General features: G+C 40.7%; 1 protein-coding gene across 1 annotated transcript in view; it reads left to right on the top strand.

Annotated features, from left to right (window-relative positions):
* MCC (mutated in colorectal cancers) overlaps positions 1–12,145 on the top strand; it is a gene marked incomplete at its 5' end in the record, with an annotated part of 68,727 nt that overhangs the window by 48,646 nt on the left and 7,936 nt on the right. Inside the window, 2 exons of the mRNA XM_009582853.1 lie at positions 5,891–6,097; positions 7,070–7,167. Of these exons, the coding sequence (XP_009581148.1) occupies positions 5,891–6,097; positions 7,070–7,167 (305 nt within the window). The remainder of the gene's footprint in view (positions 1–5,890; positions 6,098–7,069; positions 7,168–12,145) is intronic.

The raw sequence follows: 12,145 nt of genomic DNA, 5'->3' as shown, positions 1-12,145 counted from the left end.
CTAAACTTGGAATGCTCTCCTTGACAAAGCAGATGCTCTCTCTGAGAGATATGGCAGCTGAGTTGCTTGAGGGTGACCAAAAGCACAATACAGCACTTCCCAGGAGACAGTTCATTACTTTACTTTACTTACAAGCTTGCAAATGTGCATCTTGAATATTTGTGAACTGAAGCAGAACAAATTCACCTCCTTTTAATATTGCCGTGGGAGGAGGAATGGTGTGTCAGAAGCTATCATCCCTAATGCTCTCCAGCGGTCGGTCGCAAGTCCAGAGCTGTTCTAGGCACTGTGTTGCAATCTGTAGCTCGGTTCAGAGCCCGAGCAAAGAGTGCGGTGTGTAATGACTTGCAGTAACAGACATTTTCGGAGAAAACTCTGGTCCCTCAGGCCTGGTTTATACGTCCAGTTCTAAAGATGTGATCCAGAAAAACTGACCTTTATTGACCAGGTATAGAGCTTATAACATTTTAAATCTGGCTTCTGTATTGACTTTGAGAGAGATGAACTAAAACATAGGAACATACTGAAGGCAATACAAGTGCATTTCTGCATTTAGAAATTGTCTGGGTTTGGTTCAGTTTATATAAGTTTAATTTCCACATGTTAGCAAGTCCTATTTTAGTCAGCTAACAGCAGATATGTCAGATGATGGTATCATGTGGGTCAGCAAATCTTAACAGTTTCATAAGCTTCTAAAGCTGTAGATTTTTGTTCAGATGTGCTACTGCTGGCTACCTGGTAGCTGAGTAATGATAATTATGTTCTTAGTGGTGCTTTTCCATGCCTTTCCATGATGACAAGTACAATTTTGTAACAACGCATTCAATATTTGCAGTTCGGAAAAAAAGATTGTCTGCTACCAGTCAGAAGATTTGAAGTTATGTTAGTTGTTTGAATATATTGTGGCCAACAGCAATATATTTCCCATAACTGAAGCATGCAAAATGTACTGGAAGATATTTGTAGATTATTCAGTGTATATTTCAGATACCACACTTCCTTCTCCTCTTTGCATCCAGATCTTCCCTGAAATCTCTTGTACACCATTCTTATCTCTATCTTTAAATTGATTGGTAAAGGCAAACTGCAGAGCTATCCCTTGTGATTAGTGCCCTTGCATTCCCTGACCTGGCAGGAACACCAATAGTTGCATATCATAATTTCTGGCACAGTTTTGAGTGTTGGTAATCCTTTTGTTCACTAAAGAATCATCTAACTTGTTTTTGACATATCATGTCCACTCATAACTTTTGGGTGGACCTAGCACATTGGGTTTTCACTGCAGGAATTGTCCCTAGAAGAAGAAGAAGAAATCTTTCTTCTTGATTGATTTGTGTGCCATGCATACTGGAATAGACATACATTTTACATAGGTGGCTGAAGTCACCTTCAGTCCTTTCTGGTACATGGAAACTGATAGTACTGTTATTCATTATAATTTGTTGTACTTTTCTGGAATTCACAACTGCAGGAAATCCCTAGGTTTCTGAAAGGGATATGGTGAAAACTCAAGTTTGTCAAAGCTTGGAATGGATTTGTCGGTAAGTGCTCTTGTGCTACAGAAATTGAAAACCCCTGCCCTTCTTCTATGCATAGAGCATTACAAAAGGCACAGCTACACTCCACGTACTTTGGTCCCAAGAGAATATGCTACCTTATTAGCATCCATGATTGTTGCTCAGGTCTGCATTACACCTTGCTTATATGTTCAGCAAGCTAAAACACAGCTGAACTTAAGGGCAGGACTCATGGATGTCTTGGCTTTCTGAGCGTATTGTTTGTATCTGTTACTTGGAACATGTATCTCATACAGAATAGTGTATGCATCTGCCTTCTTCTGAGACAACTGGAGAATTTAAGTTTCCTTACGGTATTTTATTTAACTTGAAGCAGATGGATTCATCTGTTCATCATGTAGCAGCTCTTAATTTGCTCCCTCCCTTCCACATTCTTGGCAAGGCTGACACAGCTTGATTGAGCTACTCAAGGATTTCCTGCATTGCTGGGTCTTAGGACCTGCTGTTGTCTTCCTGAAACTTGTATCTGTGGGGAATCTCTGCTGCATCTTTTGGCACCTTTCATTTATGACTCCCAGTAAAAACTGATCACCACATCAGTCATATTGCTTCTTGCATCTGTGTGTTATGCTGATAATGTTCTGAAAACGCCTTTACACCATTACTTCTTCATTATTGATGAAAATGATCCGTAAAAAGATGGTTTGGGGATGGTTTCTCTGTTGCCCTCTTTATTTTTTTCACTGATCCAGAGTGTAAGACGTAGCGGTCCGTAGTACTTCTGTAAAATCCAATTCTTTGCTTCAAGCAATGATTAACCATGTTTCCAAATATATTCTCATCTGCGGTTTGTCATCATTCAGTGGTCTTGCTTTGAGGTCAGTTGTTGTCATGCCCCAGTTAGCAAGGAGATTACTTCTGATGGGTGTAAATAATTCTTGGTTTACAGCCTTTCTGCATTTCAAAGGACTTAATCTAGATAAGAAGTCTCAGCTTTCTACACTGGTAATTTGTCCTCTTTTGTGTACAGGTGTTGATAATATTGCTCATAATGTGCTTTGAGGCTACAGTCTCTTTGCGGAAAATGTTAAGAATCCTGTTGTCCACCTTTGTTACAGCATTTCATGCTTTTATAGATGTATAGAGTAAAATACAGTTAACTAGAGGGTGGCATTTATCTGCTCAGACATTTGTTTTACTTCTGAAGGCTTACTTATTCCACCTTGTGTACTCTGATCCTCCTGGAGCCCCTTTTCATGACTTTCAGAACTTTTTGCCACATAAGAGTCCTTGCTGTTTTATTCTTCCGACATGACCACATCCAACACAAATTTTAATTTTGAGGATACTGTGGTTTTTCTAATTATATTGAGTCCAGAGTATTTAATTTTCATTCAAGTTTTCACCCAAATTCAGAATTACAATATGACTGCAAGTACAAAATATTCCTCAAAATATTCAATTAATTGGTCCTGAAATGACTGCTAGATTTGGTGCTTGAAGCTTGTGAATTTGCATGGGTTGTGTAAGTCTCCTGCAGTCAACTGGAAGGGTGACCACTTGCTACCTCCTTCTTCAGGGTTTCATTTTGTAGATGCCACTTGTGCTTTAGGCCCACACTCTGAAGAAGCAGATATGTTAAACTGCAAAATGTTTCACCAGCATCCTGTAATTAGAAAAAAAGGTGCTAGTAAATATACAAAGGTGATGTTGTCATTGAAATTAAATTTAGACACTATCTTTAGAAAACATATATTCATGGAAAAAATTACTGCATATGTAAAGACTAACTCTCTAAGTAAACCCGAGCTACTTAAATTTTCCCACATGAAACGTTACTGTTGCCACCCTGCCTCACAGATTGTATGTGTCCATACCAGAATCCTCAACTCTAACTTTAATTTTTAACTTCAACCTTTCCATTCCTTCCTGTTCCTTCCCTAGGAGCCTCTGTAAGACACTGGCCGACAGTTCTTCTACTTTTCCCCTGCTTTGTCTTTGCTTCTCTGCTTCAAAGTCACATTGTCTTGACATGAGAAAATTAACATATGGTGCTTTTGGAGTCCGTTATATGTCTTCTGGGACAGGATGCAAACTTGTAAATTCATATATGACGGCCTAAGCTTACTGTCTTCATAAACAAAGGAGTTAATCATTGATCCTCAAATTTATTTTGAGCTGGGATATGTAGTACAACCAAACATCCAGTCTTTAAGTTAAAACTTCTAAGTGATGGGAAAAATCAGTTCCACAGATTCATTGTTGCAGTGGTTAAATTCACCTTTTTCTTTTAGGAAATAAATGTCCCTTATTTCTAGGCTGAGTTTGCCTAGCTTCAGCTTCCAGCCTGGGAAGATCTTGTCATGACCCTCCCACATAGATAGCCCTTTGTCAAGGGTATCTTCTATTCACATAAGTGCCAAAATACTCTGCTCAAATTACTTCTCAGACTTCTCTAAGCAGGCTAAGTAGATTAATGGCTTTAGAAATAGAGGCTTAAGAAGCTAAATGCATACACTTAAGTATACCAGAAAATCCAGATCAACTCCTATAACTAAATTTTCCCATTATTATTTATCAGTATTATTTACATTTTTACTGTTGACAAAGGAAATTAATGATAAGTTTGCCTAACAACTAAATTTCTGTAAACCACATTGAATGAAACTGATTGTGCTTCTAACCTTCAGTTCATAAACAAGTAGATGCATAAATGAATTATTTTAAAGCTCATACAAACCTTTCCAAGCCTGAGGGTTTTTAGGATATGGATTTTGTTTTTGCATGGTTGGTGATTCTGAATAAGCCAATGATTGCCTGTGATTACTATATTCTGGTTGTAACTGTGGTATACCTGTGTGCACTGCTTACATTTAATCTAGACAGCAAGTTTTTGGTAGAAACGTAGATTCTCTTCTACAGAAAAAGTTAGTCTAAATATATGCCAAGATTTGTGTTTGTATAATCTTTATTAATAATGCATATAATACAAAGAGCATTATTTTTGAAGGATAAGATTGTGACTAGAATATGGTTTTTTGTTTTAAAAAAAGAATTAAAAAGTAGTGATTTGTTCCTAGGCTGGCCGCACAACAGAAACGTCTATCTTTCAGAGATGTTTATACAGTGAACAAGTCTAGAACTGAACTGTAATACAGAAAATGGCTGCATGAACTCAGTATTCACACATGAGGTGACCTAGGGCACGGCAAGCTCAACAGTGAGAACATGATTCTGGGTTGGGCTTTTTTTGTTTTGGTGGTCTTTTGTTGGTTTGATGGTGGTTTTTTAACACATGATGTAAATAATATTTTAGGACTATCTCTTTAAATGTTTTGTGGATGCTGGGTTTTCCTGGGTTCAGAAAATAACTAGACATTCATGGAAGAAACTTTTCTGAAGTGTTGTTAAATACAAAGAGCCTTCTGGTTAGGATACCCATCAGCCGCTTTTCATGGGAGGCTGGGAGCAAGTGCTGAAAGAAGGGTCGCTGCACTCATGCCTTGTTCTTACACTTCTGCCCAGCCACTGTCAGAGCAGATGTTAAAGCAGAGGTCTGTCCCCAAATAGCAGTTGTTGTGTTACAATAGTTGACAGCTCTGTCATAAATATCAGAGTGGCAGAAGAATTACACACAAGAACTAGCTCTCAGAATTGAGCTTCTTTCTGTGAAGTACCAGTGTCCATTTTCTGTGGATCATATTTATGGAAGAATATAAGCGAGCGCAATTTTGTCAACCTCCAGTTGTGTATAGTTGGGAGTCTGGCCACCTAGAGGAGGGAAATTAAAAATGGACATCCGATGATGCCATACCCTGTTGCCCTTTTTGACTAACTCAATCTGCCATGGAGGATGGTATTATGAGACAGGAATATGTGATCTGTGTTTGCTGTCCTGGTACCTCGAACCTATTCCACTGTAATGAGATAAACCAACTCTAATTCTTATGTATCAATAAGAAACTGGAATCTGGCATTTAGGGAGCTGTTTGGCAAGCTGAAGTCAGACGCTCCTGTTTTTAGGGCAATAGTGTCTGAAGGGCAATGTAGAACCAAAGAAATTTCAGCAGCTCTGGTAACCCTCTCAGATCCCTGATACTCTAGTTTCAGCACATTAGCTGCTCTGTTGCCTCTGAGCTTATTTCTGAGTCTGATTAAGGGATAGGACAGCTCTTCATACTCGCTTAGTCTCAAGATATACTGGTCTTTTGACAAATATACTATGTGATTATAAAAAGCCTTCTGGATGCTGATAGTGCTCTCCATGGAAAGAACACTCAAGTAATAGGAGTTGATGAAAACCTTGTTTAACCTCCTCTTCCCTTAGGTGTGTAGTGCCCTGAAGCAGCATGCTGATAATGTTTCTTCAACAGGAGGAGATGGCAGAGCTCAAGGCACAGCTTTACCTGCTAGAGAAGGAAAAGAAGGCATTGGAATTGAAACTGAGCACTCGAGAGGCCCAGGAGCAGGCCTACCTCGTCCATATTGAGCACTTGAAGTCTGAAGTGGAAGAGCAGAAAGAGCAGAGAATGAGGTCTCTCAGCTCAACCAGCAGCGGAAGCAAAGACAAATTGGGCAAGGTCAGGAGTCAAACAAGTTTCCAAAATCGGCATAAACACAATTTATTGTACCCTTCCCTCCCTAAAGCAGTCTTTAGCAATGTTAATCATTCTCCTCTTTTGTCTATATGTACGTCTTTTCTCTCTTCTCCACTTGTTAGGTCGTTCTTTCTATGCTGTGACTTATGAGGACTTTGCAGAATTACTGTTAAGCCTGGGCTAAAATAGGGTTGTCATTTTGTGGAGGAGTGCAACACAGCCATTCTTGCCAAATGTACAAGCTACTGTGGTTGAACATGTTGTGTCTTGCCTGTTGCTGCTCACTGGATACAGTGGAAGAGAGTCTAAGCAAAACACCATCCTCCCCCTGCTCCAAACACAAAATATGAAAAAATAGAGCTCATTTCTATGAAGCAGTTAGAGCGTTGTAATGACAGTCTCTTTTTCCAAGTCAGATAGTTTGTAATGATTTGAGAATGAAGACTTTTCCCCCTTAGTATAATGCAAAATAAACAGATTTCTGCATTTACATTAATAACTTGCATGAAGAAATAGTGATGCCTAGAAAAACTTTACTCCTGTTATTTTACTACTGTGTCCCCAAAAAACCTCAGTAATATGTTTAAAACCAAAATCCAGAGCTAGTGTATAACTGTGTCTTTCTTATCAGCATCATCTGCATTGTTTGATCCAATGCTTCTTTGTTTCAAGTGTGGTGTCAACGGTAATATAAGGCACCAGCAGTTATGCACACTATAGCAGAATTCTGCAAATCAGTGAGCTGTGGTGGTTTAGGAAACATTTAGAAGGGTTTGTGAAGCATTAATCTGTTGGTCCATTTCTTGGTGTGTTGATACACTGCCATGTTGTTGTGACATTGTGATGTTTATTTTACTTCCATTTTAAAAGTAGCTGCGAACTAAGAGGTTTTCAGAGGTTTCCCATTAAGATGGTAAGTAACTTCAAATTAGATGGCCTTTCCTCATTTCTCAGGAATGCAGTGATGGCACCGCAACACCGTTAACACTAGCTGAGCTGAGACCTTACAACGAGAGTGAACTGACTGCTGAACTGACAAACGCACTCAGGCGGTAAGCAGCTTCCTTCACCAGAGACATGACTTGTTCTGTAGGTCCAGGGTGAGGTTCGGTTCTGAGCCTTTGCTCTTACCCTCACGTGATTTTAAGAGTGATCACAGATTTTTCCTGTGAGAAGGAAAAGGATCGAAGTTCTTCTAACCTTCCCCTCTGTTCTGCTGTTGTTCTTCAGCTGATGAAAGTCCTCGCATGGTGCTCAGCTCCATTCCCCTTGAGGTTCTCTAAAATTCAGATTAACTGTATCCCTAAGAAACCCTCAAAATGTCAGGAATGTCCATATTCAGGCAAGTATATGAGACACAAAACAGTGACATGACTTGCTTGAGGGCATGCAGAAAACCTTCAGTGAAGACAGGATTTGAAGTGTGACCTTTGGTTAAGAAAGTTGGTCGCAGGTTAGAACTTGGGTAGGAGTTAGGGGAGTGGGAATTGCAGTGATTTTGATGACTTAGATGCTGCATTTGCCTACTGAGTATGTAAGTAGAGCCACAGTTCAATTATGGATGACATTGTTGTGTGAAGCATTAGCTTTCCAACGAGAGAGAAAATTGATGACTTGACAAACTGCTTTTATCAACAGCCAGGTTTTAAGCGAAAACTTTCAGTACGGTTATGCATTAACTAGGTATTTGTTTGCGCAGCAGTTTTCACTGTACCAGCTATGTGGTAAACTTCATGACAAAGATATGCCCTATTTCAATAGTTGTTTCAGTACTTGTTCCACCTTTTCTAAAACATTGCTATCTAATAATCTGATGTGGTTATTGTATTTAGAACCTGTCCAAAATCCTACTAAGAATTTTGGCTGGGAAGAGTGTATTTTGCTTTTCTGGTGTTTGCACCCTCTTTAATGGTGGAATGTCCTCTCAGGCAGCTGTGGTGTTTCATTCCTGAAGTGCTTTTTTCATAGGTGCAACTTGTAGTGTGCCTAGGGACACTTGAGCCTGAAAGGCATTATGTAAAAATGTAAGATCGTTACCACTGCAGAATCAATACCTCTCATACCATTTGCTTAATAGTCTGGCAGTTGCTGAGTATTTAGTTTGCTTGATGCAGGAAACAAAATTCTGTGGTTAAAATAATCAAAACTGTCGTTTGTGTGTGGGCAGATAAAACCCATCAACAAAGTCATTTGCATAAACATTGCATAGAGCCATTGGCCTCCCCCATACCCCGCCCCACTCCAGTCCCGGTGTGAGCAGCTCCACTGGCATTTTCTGTCTTCATTCAAGCTGCAGCTTTTTCCTGTTGCTGTTATTTGCTCCTGGATTTCGAGAAGATGCTAGTGACCTTAGTTAGCGGAGGCTTGAGTACGGTCATGAAATGTGGTTTGCTGACAACACAGAGAAAAAAACTTTGCTTTAATGTACTAGGCCTTAAGTTGATTAGCATGGATTTCCAGCCAGGGGCCTAGCAAGTACAGTTTGTCAGGCAGAAATGGGGAAGAAAAATAACTGGATTTAACCGTACATAAATTTTGGAGTGAAGACTCTCTGCGTAATGGAAATACAACTGTACTAAGTGTGATTGCTACTTCCAGTGGAGCTCAAGCACCGTTCCTGGGAGCTGTGTGGACAGGGTATTTTTCTCCCTAATCAGACTGCCAGCCAAGTCAGGCTGAATGCTTAGTCCTCTTATCCTGAAGCCTTCTCTCTGAAAGTCTGTAGATGGTCTGTCTGGCACATGGAGAAAGCTTACTACAACCTGTTTAGCCACAGCTATGCTAAAAAATACCAGCAGTTCCTGATGGCCATCCTGGATAAACGGAGCCTCAGATACCATGATGAAATTTATACCATCATGGATCCACAAAGGAGTTTTAAAAACAATCAAAATGCATTTTCCTCTGTGAAAGTGCTACAGCACTGCAGAATGGTCTGAAGTGACTGTGATATCTTTAGGGACAAAGTGGATTTAACCCTTTGCACTTAGCATGTGCCGATCTCTCAGTGCTCTTCCTGCTTCTATGGGAAAAAAAGTGTTGGCACTGTGTGTGAACCAGGAGAGATCCTGGCGGCTCCCCCTAGCACCCTCCTCACCCTCCAAAGGAGGAGGACCAGAATTCAAAATAAAAAATATTTTGCCCAGTAACTGTTCTTGCTGGTGGGCAGGAGAGAGGTGTGAAACAAGTGAATATCGCACACTTAATCTGTGGTCTAGAGGCAATATTTAAGTGCTAATGTTCAGGAGTATTTCAGTTCTGGTTGCACTTAATGCACACATCCAGCAACTGAACCTATCTGTTGTTCCTCCAGGCAGTAGACACTGGTGCAGGGGACAGCAGCTGCAAGGGTAGGGGCAAAAATCCATTTGCTTTTGAGTTTTCCTGTTTGTCAGAGATTTGTGATATCAATCAGCAACCCTGCTTGCTGCCCCCTCCCCATCCTGTCTTCACAGCTGCCCTGGCAGCTCCCCCCTCTGCTGCTTTCCCATTCTGTCCTTCTGTTGCTGCAAAACTGTCAGGTTCTTCTCAGTTAATTGAAATAGAGTGAAACCCAAATAAAACAGCAGGACGCAGTTCCAGTTCGGATTTTGGTGTGGTTTGGAAGCATTTATTTGTTCGTAGTCTGGAAATGGCTTTGCAGCAGAACAGTTTTACCCACAGAGGTAGCCTATCTTCTCTCTGCAGATGTGGATTTTCTCATAAAGCTGGAATCCAGCAGCGTGTTGTGAAGCTCCCCGAGTTGTCATTGGTAGTGGCCATCAGCAGAAATTCAAGGCAGGAGCAATTCTTCATTAATTGTTTCATAATGTATTTGTTCTAATAGGACTCAGGATTTCCCGTAGCAGTGTTCGGCATTAAAACCCATCTTGTGGGCTTTCCACAGAAATGGCTTTTCTTTTCCATGATCACTATGCTAACTAGTAGAAATGTAAATTATCTGCAAGTTCCGTGTTGTAAAAGTTACATCTACATTACCAAATTTCTGGTATTGCAGGCTAAGGCCACCAATTTAGAGACACGTCCTGTTCCAGCCAAACATAAATACTTTCTGCCAGAGTCTTTAGCAATTTTGTTTTCCCCTCTCTCCTTTCTTGATGGAACGATGGAACATTTCAATGGACATGAAGCCTGTTGAGTTTTTTCTTGAGTTTGACACATCCATAAACGAACTTGTTGGCAGGAAATATTTTATTCCTGGGAGGGCAAAAATGTATTCCCAGCAGCCTCGTGGCCTGGCATCGACACCTCGATGACTGTGCCAGAGGCTAACTGTAAGAGAGAGAATCTGGCTAAATACCCCAAAATCAGACATATTACACAGTTTCTGAGGGAGATCTTAAAATGACATCTTCCTTTCTGGTGTCTTCTGCTCTGCTGTGGCAGGGGAAGGGAGTGCTGTAGATTACTTGTATGAGTTTATAACTTAGTAGGCACATACCAGGTTATAAATGCGTTAGAGATGGCAGGAAGGAGGCAGTAAGAAGAATTCCAGATAGGAAATGCTTTTGCTTTAGCAGGATGATACTAATGGTGATACAACTAATCTTTTCTCTTTTTTCTGCTAAGTTCTTTCATTCTGTGAAAAATGGCCAAGCTGGCAAGACTGAAACTTCTCCCACTCCCCAGGCCTCATTAGAAATGCTTTGATTGTTGAGGTCCTCCTGCAGTCTATCCTTGTATTTCCAGTTGCTGCTAGCTTTTCTGCCTGCATAGGGTTGTATTTTGTGTATGTATTTAGAGAATCCTTTATAAGCATTAAAATATTTGAGCAGGGAGGATCTGACAACAGGAGGTAAGGGCCGTGGCAGACAAAACACTTTGTAACTAGACTGACTGTTCAGACCTCAACTGGGTCATCAGTTGGCACAAAATTAGGATCTCTGATGGCTGTGCAGGGTTACATGAATTGTGTCAGTCTAGACGTGTTTCAGTATCTCCCTCGCAAAAGGATGACTTTCCCATCTGGCAACACAACAAAGGAGCTATATATTTACAATGTCTGATGACTTTTGAACTGACAGATAACTTGGTAAGATGCTACTAACTGGGAAGTCGCCATGGAGAGGGAAAAGGGTGGTAATCAGCAGGACTGGCAAACACTTCTTTTTCTCTTAACAAAAAGTACATTTTGCACAGAGCTATGGTTCTTGCCTCTCTGGAAGTGGAAACTGCAGCTATTTCTAGTAGGACATAGAAAATTCATCCTATTGCAATAGCTTCCGTGTGTCTATTGGGACACAGTAATGTTCTTCGCAGTTTTAGGTCCCTATGCCCGTCCGAAGACTGCAACCCTGTGTTGTGCCAAACTTCTTGTTTTGAGAAAGCAACCATTTCAACAGAAAGCTGTGCCAAGGCACAGCAGTGACTATTTCCTGACACAACGTCAGCCAGAGGTAAATCAAGCCACCTATCCTTTATTTTAAACTTCCACAAACTTCATGTGGTGACATCTTAGCTTGGCATGTTTTCAAGGGCCACCCTTATTTTTATGATAGCAGGATCCAGGCGTAGGTAGAAACATCTCTGAAATTCAGGCCTATTTTGACCATCAGTAAAGCTAAGTCCTGGAAATGGAAAGAGAAACGCCTAAAACACATCATATTGTAATGATTCAGATTTAAAATGGCTCTTAAGAATTGAATCAGTAAAATCCTCTTTCTGTTTAGCCAAAGTACAGGATGAACATACAGTTGGATAAAAGCGAGGGAGGGAGGCGGCGTTGGTATTCAGGAGCTACCGATGAGTTTTTTCCAGTGCATCGTCGGCTGCTTTTTATGAGTTACATTTGCTTGTTTCTGTTCTCTCATTATCATGTCTACTAAATGAGGAGGTATGCAACTCTGAGACATTTGAAAGCCAGAGACTGGCATGGATCTCTGTCTTTTTTATGACTGTGCAGTCTCCTGAGGTGGTTTCCCTTGGCTGCCTGGGGGGTTCAAGAGACATGGCCCGTCTCTGGAAATCCCCCCGGAGAGCCCCACTGAGAGAAACCTTCTCACAAGAAGAGAAATGGCTCTTGGCGATATA

This window comes from Fulmarus glacialis, unplaced genomic scaffold, assembly GCF_000690835.1.
Source record: "Fulmarus glacialis isolate BGI_N327 unplaced genomic scaffold, ASM69083v1 scaffold16588, whole genome shotgun sequence".
NCBI classification, from domain to species: domain Eukaryota; kingdom Metazoa; phylum Chordata; class Aves; order Procellariiformes; family Procellariidae; genus Fulmarus; species Fulmarus glacialis.
This window is presented reverse-complemented; position numbering and strand designations above follow the sequence as displayed.